General features: G+C 45.6%; 1 protein-coding gene across 3 annotated transcripts in view; it reads left to right on the plus strand.

The window, feature by feature from the left end:
* The window catches only part of SLC11A2 (solute carrier family 11 member 2), a 334,480-nt gene that overhangs the window by 102,114 nt on the left and 212,919 nt on the right, over positions 1 to 19,447 (plus strand). For 2 of the 3 annotated variants that reach the window (XM_069230910.1, XM_069230911.1), the window contains exon 3: positions 18,698 to 18,843. In XM_069230910.1, the coding sequence (XP_069087011.1) occupies positions 18,698 to 18,843 (146 nt within the window). Of the gene's footprint in view, positions 1 to 1,962; positions 2,177 to 18,697; positions 18,844 to 19,447 lie in introns of those variants that run through there. The other variant, XM_069230912.1, reaches the window with a different exon arrangement.

The following is a 19,447-nucleotide window of genomic DNA, read 5'->3' on the forward strand; positions in this document are numbered from 1 at the left end:
GCTACTACTACTAAGATGAAACAATTCTGCCTGGGAATAAAGTGCATTTTTTGAATTTTTAAAAAGACTTTCATATTTTACACATTTTTTGCAGATTATACATCAGCACTTGCTTCAGTGCAGCATAGCTGCAAGTTAAGGAAATAAAATTATATAACGCAGTCAATGTTGGCTGTGTCATAAAGCTTTTTATTTTTACTTTCAGCTATTTGCAACATGGCTAAAAAACATTAACCAAGCCAATAGATCTTGCATAGGCAAGACCTGTTGGCTTTGTCAATGCTTGTTCTTTTTGTTTAAGCACTCTACGAGGGTGCATGTGTATTCCAGCTGTCTCCCTTGTCTACTTCTTCTTCTGAGTTCCTCTTTCTCACTCTCCCTCAGTTGCCTTTCTTGCTTCCTCCTTGCCCACCTTCCTGTCCATTCTTGCTTCCCCGCCACCCCTTGGCCATCCTGCCCTCTCTTTGTTTCCCCAACCAGCTCTCCTGCCCTTCATTTGCCTCCCTAATCTCGCCCTCCCACCCACCATTTGCTTGTTTACCCAATCTTGCCTTCCCACCCACCGTTTGTGTCCCAATGCACCCTTTGCTTCTCCAGCGCCACCTTTCCACCCTTAGTGTGCTTTCCCAACCGTGCCCTCCCCCATTCGTTTGCTTCCCCAACCCTTCCCTCGACTCTCCGTTCACTTCCCCAGCCCTGCCTTTCTACTCACGGTTGTCCCAGTTTACCCCACCTGCCCTCTGTTGTCAGCTTGCTGTCCCTGCCCTCTCACCCACCCGCTTCCCCCGGCCCTCCCTCCCCCCCACCTGCTGCTGCTGCTGGCTGCCCCAGGGCCTTCCACCCAACTGCTGCCGTCCTGTCAACCTTCTGCACCAACGCCCCCCCCCCCCCCCGTCGATCTTTTGTTGTCAGCTTGCTGCCCCATCTAATTTCTCCTGCGCACCCATTGTTGTCCGTGTGCTTTCCCATCCCCTCCTTCCATTGTCGGCATGCCGCTCCAGTTCCTTCCACCCACCCTCCGTTTGCAGATTGCTTCCACTTCCCCGTCCACCCTCCGATATGTATGCCATACACAGCCACTCGCTATCCCCCCCCCCCCCCCCACACACACACACACACACACACACCAATGGCCAATGTGTTCCCTCATTGTATCCCGCGTGTCTTCTCACCCTGCATGCATCTTTTCTCTCCCCCAACCCCCCTCACTAAGTTTTGGCTCACTCCCTAACCTGCTCCCCTGTTTGTTTTTGTTTTTTATTTAATTTTTAAAAAGCATGTAGCGCTCGTGTCATAGATTTAAATGATTTTTCGCCGTTCGGCACAGCAGCCGCCCTGCTGTACAGCCTGGCTAAAAATCGCCGCCAAAGCCAATAGTTCTCTTAGGAGCAACCTGTTACTTTTGTCTGTGCTTGATTAAAAATTACTGAGGAGTTTCAGAAACATTGTATGGGCAGGGAAACAGATATCTTGTGGCCCTAGGCCTCGGTGACGTTGCTGGAAGTATTATTATACGCTGTCTTTAACAAAACAAACATACATGGCGGTATAGCATCTTAGTAAGCAATCTTTATTGAATACATGTGGGTGTCGCATGTTCATAATCAGTAAGTGATAAAGTCAGAGCCAGCTACCGAGAGTGGCAAAATCTAAAGCTATGTTTATTTTTTAAAAGTTCACAGTTACCGCTAAATGGGCGCATGCTGCAGACGTGTCTTCTTTCTTAGCGCCATTGTAAACCTATTTAACGTGGGTCACGGTAGAGTCCTGTTTCCTGCTTCTGTTGTACGTTCTGCATCAGCTCTGTGTGGCGTTTAGCAGCTCCCGACAGACGCGTCCCAGACCCTGGCCTCCTTTGAGTTTGTTGTGCAAGCTGTGCCGCGCCGTGCCTCCTCCGGTGTCAGCTGACCCCGGCTCACCGTGCTCCCTGACTCAGGACTTCAGGAGATGACGCGACTCTCTGAGAGGTGTTGTGATCCGGGGGTTCGTGCAGACGTGCCTTGGTCGCGCTCCGGTGCGGGCATGCCGCGGCGCGCCCGGTTCTTTCCATAGGTTGTGGGAAAAGGCGATCTCCGCGTTGTAGTCGCTGGAAGAGCCCTGCAGCCGCAGACCTATGCTGCCGACCACAGACCAAGGCAACTTTATTCACCCGCAATGGCCGAGTCGGATCGTCTGAGTAAGTACCAGCTACGATCTCAAAATTTCCGCGGCCAATAGACTGGGCTTGTACCAACACAAAATAGTTTTTGGGTGTAAACTTCAGATTATTGATTGAAATAGAAGTTTAGTACCACCCGCTGTGACTTGCAGAAAGCCGTTCAGCTCGCCAACCTTAAAACGTAACGTAAACTCAAGTTTAAGGGTTTAGAATCCCTTGATAGGTCAAAGACGGTCTAGTTGCGAAAGACTCGGGGGCAGATCGATAGCTGATCTGAACAGAAACTTTTTGTAACTTTTTATTTTGGTTATTATTCTGTGGCTTGACCTTTTTAACCAGTCCATCTAGTCTGTCCCACCCATGGAGCATAGCATGTTTACCATCTCTCTGATTAGCTCGGTTTATCTTCCTGTAAGTGCCTGTTTTATGGGAGTCTTATTTATTCCTATCTTTTAAGTACTTTGTGATAGTTTGTGGTTTTCCCGTACTGTGTGTTTCCCTACTTCTTCCAGCACATTTCTTTTCATAACATAAAAGTTCTACGTTCAACACCTTTGCCATTCGAGCTGCTCTCAGTGTATTTACTTTCATACGTATTCGCCATTCCGCTTGCCCTCCGGTGTACTATTGTTTGAAACCATTTCAAGGAGGGTCTTCCCTATACTTCTGCATGCTAATTTAAATCTCCTACAGTTAACACTATTACAAGTTTAAAAATAAAATAAAAAATAAATAAAAAAAAGCATGTGTTTCTTAAGAATTCCATGAAGGTGCTTGTATTTTTACCATCAATGTTTTGCCTACTTCCCTCAGCACTTTTTTCATTACATTATACAAATGTCATTTTCCACAACGTTGTCCCACTTTCTTGTGAGCTGTCACTTGAATACAGCTTTGCCATTCAAACCACTCTCCCATTCATTTTGACTTTGTGCTCTCTATTGTTTGTCCACTAGCCCCCCATTCCATGTTGCTTTGCCTTCAACTGCTTCCCTTTTCACGTCATTCTTGTTGCTCCCCCACCACTGTACTCAGTGTTGCTTCCCCCATGTGCACACAGTGTTGCCTCCAAATATCTTCTGTGTTACTTCCTCCCCCCTCCATGATTCCACTTTCTGTGTTGCTTCCCCACATGTATTATTTGAAGGTGAATTTACCTTGAAAAAACAAAAAGAAGAAACATTTGGCAAAATAGAAATTAAACATTACGGCTGAGGGAACAGTTACAGAAACAGGGTCTTAGGACTGTCTCCATGTGAATCTATCTGAGTGGTGTTTTATACATTTCTCTCGGCATCCTAAAGCAATTTTGGCATTTCTTTTTAGGTAAGGAATGTGGGCTGTTGTCTTTGAGTTGTAAATAAGGTCCCTGATAACACATGCAGATGGGCCTCGACCTTGCGTGGACACAATGAGGGCCAGTGGGTATGTACCCAGATGTCCGGCATGAGGGGAGCGTGATAGCTTTGTGTTACTGTGCGTGCTGTGCTCTTATTGGCGGAGTGTTCCGAACTTCATGTGGCATCTGACTTTATGGTGTTTTGGGAATGCGCGCACCCCTCCAGCCATATGTGCTTTACTTAGGTCAGTCTCCTGGGACCATTGTGGTGTCGCTGCACCTATCTGTGCGATTGATCTGAGTTTCAAGTTCTCTCCATTTTCTGCTGGCTACTTGTCACCTCACCTTTGCCCTGTCAATTAGTAACCTCAGGCCTTGGTCTCAGAGCCGACCTGACCACGTATTTGAGTCTGGGTGGATCGAAAGTTCATGATGGGTGAATTTGATAATAGTGATGCGATTTTCTTTTTTTCAATATTAACGTTACCCCCTGTAGTTGAATTTTCAACTATATTATCTAACTCCGAGTTCATGACAGACACGTTATTGGAGGCTTGTTGTTCTTCAGTTTTGACTACTACTACTACTACTACTACTTCGCTAGTTACATGCATTATACCCAATTTGAAGACTGCGTTTTTACAGCAGGAACTCCCCACTTGTAGGAAATCACACAAAAACGATAATAATGTGAAAATGGGCAACAGTGATGTGCACAGACCGGACAGCCACTGGGGAAGCCAGGAGAACCAGTCCGTGAACCACTCCTGCTCAGGGCCACCTCCCTCCTCACACACGTCTCTTTGTAAGCAATGCAATGCTTGGCTTGCAAGAGTCCGAGTCCCATTGTCTGTGTCATTGCCTGGTATAAATGTGCAGCAGAATTCACCGATCTTGATACACACCCCTCCCTCCCTCCCTTGCAGTCATAAAGTCCAACACATACCAATGTTGTACCACCATGAGGCAGATAGGTCTCAGTTCTTCCTTGATCGAATTAAGGCCGAGCCCAGTGCTGTTCATCATCCTGAGCATTTACCACCTGGTTATTAGTAAGCAGCGGGCGTTCTCTTTTGTCTGCATGGTGAAGAAGGGCATGAGAGCCTCCTGCTGATTTGTGCTTCAGAGAACAGTCTGAATTGTTCTGGAATGTCTTTTTACTGAGCCCAGTAAAAATAATCATCAGTTCTTTTTCCTCGAGCCCGATGCAACAAAGTTGTCTTCTTCTTTAGCAGGTATTGGTACAACTCTGGCAGTTCTCCTCCGGGAATAACCAGGGTTGGTGTGTGTCTGATGACGAGTGGAGGCCACGCCATCTGGGGATGAGCTGAATGTAGGCAAACTCGCAGCATTTCCAGTAAGTGTCCATCAGCGTGGCGGTGCCCCACTGCATTTCTGGAATGTGCAGGATTGTGCCAAAGTTTACATTTGTTCCATGTGGAATTGTTCCTTTACCTCTGAAACGCAAGGAATGCAGATTAAGTTTCCATACCATTTGGGGGTTGCCCCCTCCCTTCTAGCCACGTTTATCTCAGTATCCCAGATATCTGGACATGGGGGTCCCTTATGAGGCTCATTTGCCTTTGTATCATAGAGGTGGATGGCTGTAAACTGGAACTCAATGTCTGGCGTTTGTTTGTTATTGAAGAAGACAGCCCCTGATCTGCTAAGGGCCACCCTGGGACCACAGATGGAAGCAGGAGCAGACATATTTGTGCAGTGGTTTGGTGGTTTTGCGACCTCTTGGAATTTCTTAGTCTCTGGGCCAAACAGTAACTTCCCCTATGGTGCCCTTCCTGCATATCCTATCTAGCTGAGGTTGAATATCGTTGGTCTTGGTGAAAAGGTACAGTGCTGTGGGATGGTCTCATAGCAGGTCAGATTCTCTACTATTCTATGGGGTTCTACTGTGTTGGGTTGTATCTTGCCCCTAAATAGATATAGGTAGGGAAGGAAGTTTGCTTTTTTGGGGGCTACCTCTTGGGGCTCGTATAAGCCTGTCTGCGCCTACTGCATTCGGTATCAGCGAACAGACGTAACATGCCTTGGCTGATGTCTTGGAATCCACGGCGGTGATGTGCTGTAATACCATGTGTTGTGTAAGAGGGTGCTGTATAGCGCGTATAGAATGCTGATGTTGGGTTCAGTGTAATTATAAGTGACGTGAGAAAGGTTCCTACACAAGCGTTGTGACAATTTCTGGGTGTCCTTTGTTTTATTAGGCAATTTTTTGGCAATGAATGGACACGGCAGCACCCATAAGAAAAAGGGTATACAAATGTGCAACAATAAATAAATTATTGAACATTGCTGGTCTTGGGATGAATCCAGTGGAGATGTCTAATTCCCTGGTGATGGGGGTTTCTTTGTTTTGACAGTTCAAAAAGTTTGCGGTGCAGTTCGTAGTTCTTGATCTAGTGGGGGTTATTGATGTGGGACAGTTCGATACAAAAGGTCACAATATGGTTTGCAGTAAATGTGGCCCTGAAAAGGTGATGGTCCGCTGTGAAGGTGGTGGGCATGGAGGCTTGACTGCAGACCTGTGGGATTGGGGCTAAGTTTGGTTTATTATTTTAGAAAACATCACATACTTGAATGTGTTGTCACTAATCATTTCTTAGGGGTTCCTATACTTTTCTTGGGGTGTGTGTTTCTTCAACACTTTATTTGCACACTTAAGTGTGGCACTGAAATGTAGCCTCACTTGGGGTATCTATTTTGGAAAAAGTGGGTTACTGTTCATGGACGCATGGATTTTTATGGGTTGTTGGGCCTCCCCCGCCCCCTCTCTGTGACTGACTTGGGTGTACGGCGCTAGAGCATTTTTTTATACGGTGATCTTGTGAGCATGTGGGTGATTTCAGTCATTAACTAGTGCTCTGTGGGTGTCGCTTGTCCTCCAGACCTATCCCTTCTATGGTGTGCATAGGGGTGGAGGGTGACGTTGGCGCTGACCGTGTCTTTCAACCTACACGCGTGTGGGGCGATTTCTAAAGAAGAGGCACGTCGCAACTGAACGTTGTTTGGAGATTGCAACGTGGCCTGTGATCATGTGATTACCCCTCAAGTCCCTGCATGTGGCGTACAACGTGCCAGGTGTCTTGACTACTCCCTTGTTCTAGAGACTTCTTTTGGGCTAGCTTTGAGCTTCTTTTTATTGGTCTTTGTGAGCTTCCCTCGATCTTCAGATAAAGTGTTATCTCAATTGTCATGAACTGGAGGGGGTCAGAGTTGCTCTGCCGCCCCCATGTGCTTCTGATATTGCGATGTCCAAGATTTGGGATTATTATTCCCTGCAGATGGTGTGTTAAGGTTTTATGCGTTGCCTGTTTGCTAGGCCTGACCCAGAGGTGAGCATATTTCTGCACTGTATTCTCGTTGGGAGCTGTGATGGATCTTTTCGGACTCCCTTTTCCCCTGCTCCCCCCTCACATCCCCCCCCTTTTGGACCACATCTTTAAAACTTTGAGGGAAAGGAGGATGCAAAATATTGCTGCATGGAGAGTCTGGTGCAAAACCAAGAACTCATCGAAATTTGCCCAAATGATGGTAATGGACTGGGGTGGCTGGTTGTTCTGGTCAACCCCTCCCCAAACAACACAACCACTGGCTCTGCGCCATGCGGTGCTTCGCGATCTGTCAGATTTCATGCGTGTGGTGTGGAGGTTATGGGGTCCTCACTATCCCAAGTGTACGGGAAACTGGCTTCCTACACTGGACAGGACAGATTCGCTTGGGAATTAAAACAGGGCCTCCACTTGAAGGCATTACTTCCCCAAACAGTTATCCCTCCCTGCCGTGGTTGTGGCCTCAGTCTTTGTTAGGCTGGGTTCCTGGTCTGTGGTTGCTGTTGCTACGTGTTTGTCCAACTACCTGACCCCTGTTGCGGTGGTGCAGCAGTGGACTGACTTCCCCACAGCTGAGTGTAAGGTACATTTGGGTTTCCCTGGGCTTGGTTTTGTGGATGATGATTTTGCAGGGACTATACCTGGCAAACCAGTCTCTGTTCGTGATATGCCTTTAGCCGGCATCTGTTGACCGTGTGGCCTATTTTGTGGCAATAGTAACACTCTCCAAGTTCTGGTTGCTGCCAGCCTCCCTGTCTTATGCTGTTGTAGCTAGGTTGAAACCCTCTGGGGTTTTGTGGTGGAACTCCCTTCAGAACTGGTGCCATTTGCACACTTGCGGCCTCCTCGAAGGCGGTTATTTTCAATTCGTTTTGGATCAACTTATCGGTGTCTCTTGGGCTTGCTCCTGTCTTTCCCTGTCCTTATCTTGTTTATTTTTGTGATAGTGCAATATGGGAGCTTGTATCACCTGCCAGGGCTTGGTGTCTAGATCCACTGTGCTGTTTAATCCACTTTGTATTTCGGTGGGCAGCCCCTTCTTGAGGATCTTGTAAAAGAATGCGACTTGGGGACCTGTATCGGTCCATGGCTGTCCTGTCTCTTGCCCCCATTGTTCCCTTATCCTGTCTAGAAAATCAGTTATGGTCTCTCCAGGTTTCATAGTTTCTGCTATTATCCCTCCTACATCTGGCAAGTGAGGGAATGTTTTCCTCACGGCAGTCCTTCATACTTGGTGCTTGTGCGAATTGAAAGTGGCCCTGTTATGCTCAGTGTTCGTCAGCGTGATTGCTGGGATGCAGACTTGGGTGAAAACTGTGTTAGTCTGCTCTCTGATAAGACTACTTAGACTTTTGACGTTGCCTATTGCTAGGTTTATTCCTGTGGTATTCTCAAAATATGAGATCCATCCCCCTTGCCCCCCCCCCCCCATCCAGCAGTGGTGGCAGTTTGGTCTTTAGCCCTTCTTTATCCATCTGAACCTATGGTACATAGATGGTCCCTGATGTACCCTTCTGCAGCAGTAGTTACTTGTTGGCTTTGGGTAGCTCCACCGGTTTCTCCTCAACATAGCGTTCCTATCTTCTTAGACAATCCTGCATGTAGAGGAAGTTGCACTTGGGATCTCCCCCTCTGTGCCGGATGCATCCTTCTGCAACAGCCATAACCTCTGGTTTGAAGGATCCCTCCTCTGACCAGGGTCTCTCATCTTGGTCTCTTCCCTTGGTCCAGTGGGCTAGCAGGTGACCAAACAGACGAGTAAAGATCTAGTCTTCCTCTCGGGCCACTATCTCTCTTGGTCAGTTTGTCACTCCTTCGCGTTCGGGATGAGAAGCAGACATCTTCGTCTCTGTTCCCCTCGTGTGCACGCAAAGGTGTCATCTTGGTTCTCCTGGTCAGAGTAGAGTTTGCACCAGGCTACCTTTATCTTTTATTTATTGGTCAGCCCTCTCCTATGCTGGTGCTGTGGTGAGGCTTGGATTCCAGCCAAAGGCCTCTTCTCTAGTTCTCCCTCAGACTCTTTCCCGAATGGTGCTCTGTACCTACCCCAGCCCTCCTCAGGTGGAGGGCGTCCTACTCTTTTTCATTGTGCTTCCAGTGTGCGCTGTCTCTCACCCTCCTTAGTTAGCGTCTTTCCCTCTCTCCCTCCTTAGTTCGTGCCTTTCCTCTAAATCCCACCTAGGTTGCCTCCTTCGTTCTGAGCTATGCGCTGTTCTTTTTAGTTGGGACTTGTCCTCAAATTGGCTTTCTGTTTCATCAGCTACCTGAGCAAACTCTGTGCCTCCCTCCTTGTAGTTAGATCCAGGAGGACTGGGACCCCCTTCATCACCCAGCTAGTTGTCACTGTCCAGTACCGCAATGAGTCTCCCTGTCACTCGAGCATGTTTACCAGAACCAATGGGCGTGCATGTTCTTTGTGCTGTGGGGGTTCGATGGGCTGAACGCGAGGTACTGGGGGTCGAACTTCTGGGAGCTCTAGCATTGGACTGGGGTGGTGCTGGGATCGCCTAGGCCTGCTGGCCTGTTAGTCTGTCATGCTGGGACCTAACAGTTGTTGTTCGATATGGGCCCATTCGGTCCCCTCAGCCTGCTGATTGGTGTTACATAATGCGGGAACAGCAGGAATCTGGGAAAGCAGCTCCATTCCTGCGGGTGAGGTCCGAATGCCTTGCTTGCTGACTGTGGGATTGGATTATCAGTCTGGGCTTCTGCCCATAATTCTGATGGTGCTTCTCTCCGGTCCTTTTTTCCTTCTGTATTTGATCCGTATATGTGCCTCAGGTGTTCATTTTAAAAGGTCCCTTCCTTTTGGCTGTGGGGGTGAAGAGAGCGAGAGAGCATGCGCCATTTATATATATACCTCGAGCTTTTCTGGTTTAGGGTGCCTTAAATTCTACTCTGGTTGTGGGGAAATATATACACAAAGATTGCTAGTTCTAGCTACTTTACTATGTGCTCAGCGTTATTTACAGAGGCATCAACATAAATATTTCACAAACACAAATAGCTCTATATAGGAAGAAGGGTCACAACCTGGAAAAAAGTGCAGTTGTTAATTCATACATCGTGAAATTTGGCATCAAATTGCAAACTTTACTTTGGCAATTAGATAGTGATTGTGAGAAATAGCAACACCTTCATAGAGCACATTGAGACACCGACAAAACACGATACTCAAGACAAAATACAGTTGCATTCATTTACCAGCACCACAATGTAAAATATACTTACATTTTCAAATATAACAAAGAAAACAAATTGACAAAGAAAAAATGCTGACTTTCTAAAAAAATACCTTAGCCCTCTTCTAGTGTATGCTAGCCTGTGAACAGGGGAAGCTCTGTGCAGAACACAGGACTAAGTGAGCCTGATGGTCTGTCAGTATTGGCTCTGTGAAAAGATAATTTATGAAGAGAAAAAGGAATTTACTCAACCACAGGCCCTTCCTGTCCAAACAGAAGCTACACATAATCTTCCTGATCCAGTTGTTTTCCCTAAAGTCCGAATCACACACAGGGGCCATGCGTACCACATGTGTCATGCCCAGCAGTCCAAGTGAACAACATCTCTCACTTCTTTTAGATACCAACAGTGGTAAGAAGCCAGTAACACAGAGAAAATCCTTAAATAAATAAATAAATATATATAGATATATATAAGATTGAGGTGCCGGCCATATATATCGCACCCAGGGACCCATGCATACCATCTTTGTCACACCCAGCAGTCTAGGTGGGGAGGCCCAACACCGTGTATCGCACCGAAGCAACAAGCGTACCATCTGTGTCACACCCAGAGGTCCAAGTGACGAAACATCATTCACCTTTCCTAGCGTGCTGACTATCGAAAAAAGCTGAACTCCACGGAAACGTCTCTGAGGGTGCCTTGCGACTACTTTGTTACCACACATAAAATACGTAACATGTCGGATTTCTGTCAGTGGAATGGTACACAGGCTAAATATTAAGTTTCCTCCTAGTTTTTTCATACGCCAAACTCTGGGGCTAAGCCTCTGATGGAGTCTCTTACCCTTCTGACGACGGCTTCAGGACGGGCCGCCTCCCCCCTGTGGATTCAGCAGAATGTCCAATCAATTGTCGCTTCTGCTCACCTTCCTTTTTGCACAAATTTTAAACTGTCCAGACGGGATTCCTTTCCCTCTGTCACATTTGGGCCCGTATCTGGCTCTAAAAAATGTTGATTGAATGTGAATTTACCTTGGAAAAAACAAAAAGACAAGATGCACAGGAACAGTTGGTTTAAAACACTACAACTGGGAGAACAGTTGCAGAAATGGAGTTTAAGGACTGTCTCTCAAAGTACAGTCGATCTGAGCGGTATTTAATACATTCCTGTAGGCATCATAAAACAATTTCGGCGTTCCTTTTTAGGTAAGGTACGTGGGCTGTGGTCTTGGAGCCATAAATAAAGCCCCTGATAGCAAATGCAGGTGAGCCTCGACCTTGCATGGACACAATGAGGGCCAGTGGGTATGTGTCCAGATGTCCACCACAAGAGGAATGTGATCACTGTTTGTTACTGTGTGTGCTGTGTTCTGATTAGCAGAGTGTTCCTAACTTCATGTGCCATCTGATTTTATGGGGTTTTGGGGAATGCGCGCGCCCTACTGGCCATGTATGCTTTATTGGCGTCAGTCTTCTGGGACCATTGTGTGGTTGCTTTGCCTATCTGTGGGATTGATAGGAGTTTCCTGTTCATGGGTTTGTCTGCCGGCTATGCGTCACCCCACATGTGACCTCAATTAGTAACTTCAGGCCTATGTTTTAGAGCCTGCCTAACCACGTATTTCTGAGTCTGGATGGATGGAGAGTTCATGATGGGTGACTTCAATAATAGTGATACGATTTCGTTTTTATACGTAAACATACCATTGCCACATCAACAGTGACTTTTTCAATATTAACACATTGTTTTCCTCCAAATTCCTCCTGTTACTTTTTTTAACTGATCAAACTCTAATAATACAAAAAAGAAACGTTTCTGTGCATGTTATGTATTAGTTATATTGCATAGCACCAGAGATGCAGTGTAGCATAGCTAAAACCATCAGCAAAGTCAATAGATCCCAAAGGCAAGATCTTGGGCACAAGGAGGTACGTGACTCACCCAGAATCCCACTATGTTGAGTTAGGTGCTGAGGCCAGGATCAAACCTGGGTCCCCAACTTTCTAAGTCAGTAGCTGTAGGAGCTCGGCTACATCTCCTCAATGTATGTGTATATGTGCACATAGGCATCTACTAAGGCAACTGTGCAGACATCTACGTGCATTCAGCCAGTGCACCATGCAGCCAGGCAGACAAAACTGTCTGCTGCTAAGCAGTCATCTTTGCAGGCCACCAGGCAGGCACTATATGGACAGATATAAAAAAGAGAGCCATGCTGGCTGACATGGAGTCAGTCCTGCATGACTACGCATCTTTTGGGAGTTTTCACCGTTAGAAGTGTCTGATTCCAGAGCTACAAGGGGAAAAAAGATAGCCTTCAAGGTTCTGCTTAATCCTCACTGCAGACACGTCCAGAGAAAGTGGTGTAACCTATAGGCCAGTGGTTCCCAATTTTTTTTACTTCTGTGGACCCCCACTTTATCAATAGTGGAACCGAATCATTACTGGAATCCGGGGATCCCCCCACTGAGTCATTACTGAAATCTGGGGACCTTATCTGTTGTTATTTAATTTTCTCAGCAGTCACGGACCCCCTGAGGAGGCTTTGCAGATCCCCAGGGGTCCCTGGACCACAGTTTGGGAACCACTGCTCTAGGCTCTTGCTTAAAACGACAAAATTGGGGGCAGTGGTAAGCAGGAATCTAATGATACATTGTGGATCACACCATTGGGATGTCATTAGGAGTTGCCTGTTGCCTGTGGCAGAGCGTTCATCTTCTGGAATTACTATTTATGGGGTTCCTGGGTAATGCTTGTATAAAAGAAATAGCTGGGTTGCACGTTTTCTGTCTGTAACCTGAAAGAATTAGATTTACTGTGCCAATTTCTGCATGTTTTCCCCCATTATTTCTCCTGAATACTTTGCCTGCTGGCATGATACCTACTCTCCACGGAAAACTCCATGGAGATGCAGTATTCCTGCAAAACTTGTAGTTTTGATGGGTCTGTTACCACTGCATTAGAATTATTAGTTAACTCTTAATTAGACTTAAGCATGTGCTTTCATTTGCAGCACCTCCAGGGGATAGTGGGCCTCTGCTCTGTAAACATCCCCTCACTAGTGCAGCACTCTGTTGTGCCAAGTACACATCAGTTAACTGGAACGGTGGTTATGCCATATGGTATGCACATCCAAATATAGCTCAAGGACAGAGTGAGTATATTACGGCCAAGCAATGAGTAAGTCCAAGCAGAGGAAGACCGTCCTTGAATGTGGTGCTCACACAGTTACAACACCCAACCACCTAAGGTAAAACGATCTGTTCTGCAGGAATAGTCCTGTAAACTTCCAGTCAGAACTGGAGCAAAATTCTTCTGAGCATAACAACCATTTGGACATTGGTGACTGGGTCTTATCACAGTCCCGCAATAGTGGGGAACTCCTTTCACACTACATTACTGTCAGAGACTTGGGCTTATTTTGTGACGATTGGTGCACTGGTTCATTGAGTACTTATTAGTAATTGGTCACTTTACGGTGTCTTGTTTGGCGACACATCCCGGACATACTATAGAAATTAGCCTTGGAAAAAGTCCTTTGGACGAAACACGTGTTGGCTGCCTCTTGAAGGAAGTAAACTGCTTTATACTTTGAAGAATTTTGGATGAATAAACAGGTAAGAAGCAACTTGAACCATTGATTGACGTCTGTTTGCTTATCATGGCAGTTATATAAACATGTTTGTGTGCGCGCCGGTTCTGACTTCACACGTCAATTATCTAACCTCTTCAGCAAATGAGGCTTGAACTACCCTTCTTGACCACTGCAGCACAAAGAACACACACAAGGTTTGATTGATGTTGCTGCCTGCTGTGGCATTGTACCAAGAAAAAATCGGGTAAGAAGGATTTCACATTTGAGAATTTTTGTTTCTTCTTGCTTTGGTCAGGTGACCTGTTCACTGGCCAATAGTGACCACTAGAGGTCACAGCTGATGTCACTGGATTCCTATGACTAGAAAAATGTCCAACTGGTCTCTTGAGTAAAAGTTGGGAACAGGTACCCTATTACCTTTTCTGCAGGGTCATCCCCAGACTTTTTGCCTTCCTCCGCCTCGTTTTTCTGACTCAGTTTGTTGGCTTTTAGGATTCTGTGCACTTTACCACTGCTGACCAGTGCTAAAGTGCAGGTGATCTGTACCCATGGTAACATTGGCTTATCCACAATTGGCATTTTTATGTTGCTTGTACATTCTTAGTAAAGTGCACTTGGCCTGCCCAGGGCCTGGGAATTAAATGCCACTAGTGGGCCTGCAACATTGATTGTGCCACCCACTAAAGTAGCCCTCCAAACATGTTTCCGGCGTGCCACTGCAGGGCCTTTGTGTGCTGCTTTTGACTGCCATTTCGATCTGGGCTGTTTACCCACTTGCCAGGCCCAAACCTTCTTTTTTATTAATTAGAAGTCACCCTTAAGGTGGGCCCTGGTTAGCCTCAATGGCAGGGTGCAGTGTACTTAAAAAGATGGACATGTGCATTTTAGGTTAACATGACCAAGTAGTGAAAACTTCTTATATTTGTTTTTCACTATTGCAAGGACTGTCTCTTCCATAGGAAAGCATTGAAATTACCTTAGTACATCTTTTAAGTGTACTTTCCATTTGGGTAGAGAGCTAGAGATGTGAAGTTTGGTGTCTTTGGGCTCACATTTTAAAATCACAACTTAAGGTAAAGTTGGATTTTAAATTGTAAGAAAGTTGACTACGACTCCAGATGGCAATATTCCTGGAACCCGTGGGGCTAGAAGAGTGGTTCTGGCATTTCCCGATTAGGACAGATCCTTTCATCAGAACAGCTGCTGTAGCCTAGAAAATGGAACTTCATGCTGGTGGGGAAAGACCAACTGCTTCTGTTCACCCTGAAATGAAAGAGGAGGTAGGTATAGAACAGAGGTCTCCAACGTTTTCTGTAATAAGAGCTGCTTATGATCAATGAAAATCATCCAGCACTACTAATATTAGTGTTGTAATCTGGACCGCAACAGACAGGATTAACAAGATTATATTAGTAGTTTACCCCATTCAAGATTACTAGCCATGATCGCCTCGATGCAGCAGGCAGGGTGGTCAGCAGTAATGTAAAAAAAAAAAAAAAAAAAAGCGTGGTCAGTTTGAAAGTCCCTGGTACCAAGGCAAATAGCGAATTCAAGCATTTGTCTCTAAACATCAGTTTTAAGTGGACACTTTAAAATGTTGGTATACATTTACATTAAATAATTCAGCCAAACAAAAGCTTCTGGGCTGGACACAGGAGAGCCACGTAAAGATAGCTGGAGAGCTACCAGTAGCCTGCGAGCTACTCATTGGAGAAGCCTGGTATGGACATGCTCCTGGAGAATCTGGGACGATGCAGTGTCGCCCTTGAAATGTGAATGTGTTGAAGCTGATCCTCCACTTTAATTTCTTTCTTGTGTGGCTGGGCTGGGGTGACCGTTTGGCTTTTGGGCAGTTTTGATGCCTTGTGCTAGCCTTATGACAATACTGGCAGTCAACTGACTCTTAGTCTATCTTCCCTTTCATGCAGTCATTCAGGATACTACCCACGCTCATCCACATTCTGGAGGAAGAATGAGAGGCACAAAGAGGTTCCATGTCTGGCTTTTCGGAGCCATTCTCGTGCACTGGCCTGACAAGCACAACTCAGTAGTTTGGACAAGATACTGACTTAGTGGGCCAATGTTTACTTCTCTGCTGGCCACAGGCTAACCAATCAGGCAATCACAGGAACTGTTCAAAAGTTTCAAGGCTCCTCGAATTCTGGGAAAAGCCCCATTCTTTGTGTTGGCAACGGAATTCCTGACAGTTCGGCCCTGCTCTCCTCACTCGGACCAAGTTGGGCTGGCCCAGGTCATGAAGTGAATTTGCCTTTTCTGATGGAAAATCTGTGCTACAATAGATGGCCTCAAAGGAGGAATGGAAAGCGGCGAGTTTCGCACTACTGAGGGGAAACTGCTTTATACAAATGTTCAGATCTGGCTACTTCTGTCACCGAGGTACAGCAGTTTCATGGAGGATGGACAGAATAGTGTGTGAATGCAGCTTGAAATGTAGGACATGGACATTACCATCTTAGCACGATAGAGACCACCTTCTTGTGCGGCACATGCAGTGCAATCGATTCCATCACTGTCTATGGACGCACAGGCAAACTCCCACACACCTCAACCATGTGACGGGCATCTTTCATACACATTCCCTATCATAGGGAACATGAACTACAAGGTTTCACTGGACTGTCCTATTGGAGCAGAACCAAAGTAAATGTGCATTAGGTTGTTTTCCGCTTCTTGTGGCATAAAGAGTAAAAACAGCAAAAAGGAATGTGGCCCTGTCTAACTACAGAGCTGCATTTCTTTCTACTTTTGAGAATAATTCAAGTATTCAACCTGTCACTTTATTGTCCTCCCATCCTTCATACATGTCCCACAAAAGGTGAAGGTCAAGGACCCCAACTGTCAAAGGGACTGAACAGCTCTTTTACAGCGCAGCGCAGTTAGGCACTCTGCCCACATTGGTAGGGGTAAATAAAACTGTACTTCTGACTGAAAAAGAGCCAGCAGTGTCAGGCACTGCATAGCCTGGGTTGAGAGGCGGTGGCCACACACTACCCACAGAAAAAAATAGTTTGCACATTGTGCGTCAGAGCCCAGTTGTGATGTGATCATAAACAGTGAAAGGGAGAACCGCCCGCGGGCTGGCATGATTTGCAAGCTCACTAGTCAAAATTGTACAGACCTGTCAAAAAACATTCGTGCCCATGATGGCTTACCTTCAGTTGTTTAAATCTTTTTATTGTGGCTTTCACATTACAGTTGATTCAGGTACAGGCGTAATAACAACGTTCTATGTGATAGCGGTTACATACAAATCCCAATCCTCTGTATATGCTCGCTAGGGCACATTTCTAAGGAGATTGGTTAATCCTCAAGTGTGACATCAACCAGTAGCGAGTTCAGCTATGTAACACTATGCTTTAGAACTACAAGCAATCGTGATCTCCAGTGTGGATAAACAGAAGTGTATGAATCAAAATGCTCAATTCCAGACATAAACTGTGGAGTTGCCCGGCTACATGGCAACTAGTGAGCTAAACAAAACATAACAGTAAAACTTACCAGCCCGTTATTCCTGGTATCATCATCCAGCCCACCACTTCTAACCCTGGGCACACGGCCTATAGGTGGGTTGCGTAGTGCTCACGACATCAACATCTTCCTGTAGTGTTGCACTCAGTGTTCTGTGGGGGGGAAAGTTCTATAGTGTGCGCAGTCTGGGACATAGGGGTAGGTTGTGTTACATGCACGGAGTTGCACGTGTCATCATCCCTGGGTGCATGGAAGGCCTCCAGCATATCAGTATGGAGGTCCGCCATAATCACATCCCAGTTATTAGCTTTGGGGGGTTTTCGGTGTTCCAATATGTCTTCCCTGTGAAGAGCAGTATTCTCCGCCTGTACCCAAGTGGTGAGCGACTTCACCCGGGACGTGTGGTGCGACGGTTCAGTCGCTTTCCATCTGCGTGATGATGGCTTCCCTTCAAAAAGCCATTCAGATAACCTTTGTGCCAATAATGGCTCAAAACATGACTTTGGTATTGAAATTTGCAGTTACCCCCATCAGGCAGTAATAGATCTTACATAGTAGGGGGGATTAATATTGTTGAGACGATAAACGTTTCTTTGATTTGAGACATATGTGGTGATTTTGGGAAATATAAAACAAGCTTTCTTTGTGAACCTTATGGCTATTTTGATCCACCAAACAGGAAAGATTAATTTGTCCTGATTGCAATTGCCTTACATAAGCCCATTATACAGCTTAATAAATATTATCAAAACATTGCAGCTCTGTATTCGGAAGCTTGGGCATCATTTTATGAGATGGTGGAGTCTTTGAGCCATAAATTGATGACAAACTTTAGTGATAAAGCAGTGTTCCTTTTTTCTTAATTTTTTTTATTAGAATGTATTCATATGCATGCAAAGGGCAAGTTTTAGTGCCTTGAATACACCCTCTTGCCAATTGGTTATCAAAAGTGCTCTGAATCCGTTTTTGGATTATTTGTAGAACATGCTGACTGGGCTTTGTCAATTGTCCTTGAAATACCACCACTTGAATCATCCCTGCAGGTGATTTTTAGTTTTTTTGCTTGTGTTTGTTTTTCTGGAAAATGAGTGTCCACCACTCTATGCACTGCAATCTCTACCACAATGTGATGGGCAGTTGGTTTGAAAAAGTTTAAATATCTGAACATCTTCTGTCAACTCCCCGTTGGCAATGAACTGCATGCTCCTTAGACAGTTGACACTCATGTTAACAGCCATTACTGCTAACCTGACCATTGCATCTTCTGGGAGCCGCTGCAAAACCTGAAATCTCGTGCTTCCAATAAACATTCCTTTCTGAGCCCACCTATCTGTTGCTTACTCAGTTTTCACTAAGCTTGCGGCCCTCTGTTCCTGAATCTATACAGTTATTCAGAAACTCATTCCATCTTTATCATCATGCCATTGCCAAAAACATACGCTGAGCCCTATTTTCCCCAGATCCACTCTTCTGCTGCAAGTCTGCATGTAAATGCTTAGAATTGAATCTTTGCACAGGCCTGTCATCACTCGGTGAATGCCTGATAGATCAGCTGCTAATCCTGTAATTTTTGTTTATCTTAGAAAGCGTGTCTGGAGACTGTGCCCGAAATGGAGACATTAACACCTCCCCCTGTGACTACAGTACCATTCCTGCCTCGCCAGAGTCTCAAGAGGAACCGTTCGCCACCTACTTTGACGAGAAGATCCCCATTCCTGAAGATGAAAGGGTGAGTGCTGACAGTGCATGATTGCAGATGCTTGATGTGGTTTTAAAGGTATCACTGCACCAATGATAACATGATTTGCAGTCAGATCCGTTGGAACTTTATTCACGTCCTTATCTATCCATATACTGGGGTTAGAAGGTAGCTTATTTCTCCATGACAGACATAGAAGTGCGGTTTACAAGCCGTGTGTGGAGCCTGAGATATTTAAAACCGATATCTGGGGTTCCCAGGCAGCGTATGGTTTCCATTTGAAATAAAGTCCTCACTCAATATTCAGGGTCTACAACTTCGGTTCTTTTGAGTCACATGCTCTGCAGACCACCTTACATCATCAGAGAATTGTTCAGCATTGCTGGGAAGTCTTCATTTTTAGCTCATTTTGACAGCCATTTAATGGCTTGATCCTAATGACAAAAATGTGTTGTGATGGTAGTGTCTGCCCCTGGAGATGTTTAAGTTCTTTTTTATTACTTAATGCCACAGGTGATGCACAACTGTTAACGACTTTGCCGGGGTAAAATAAAATTAAATCTTTGGTGCAAGTAAGTAACTTTTTCTGTGCTTTCAAGATGCACGTTGTGGGATTTCAGAATGTAAGTAAATG

The sequence above is a fragment of the Pleurodeles waltl genome, chromosome 4_2 (genome assembly GCF_031143425.1).
Source record: "Pleurodeles waltl isolate 20211129_DDA chromosome 4_2, aPleWal1.hap1.20221129, whole genome shotgun sequence".
Lineage (NCBI taxonomy): Eukaryota > Metazoa > Chordata > Amphibia > Caudata > Salamandridae > Pleurodeles > Pleurodeles waltl.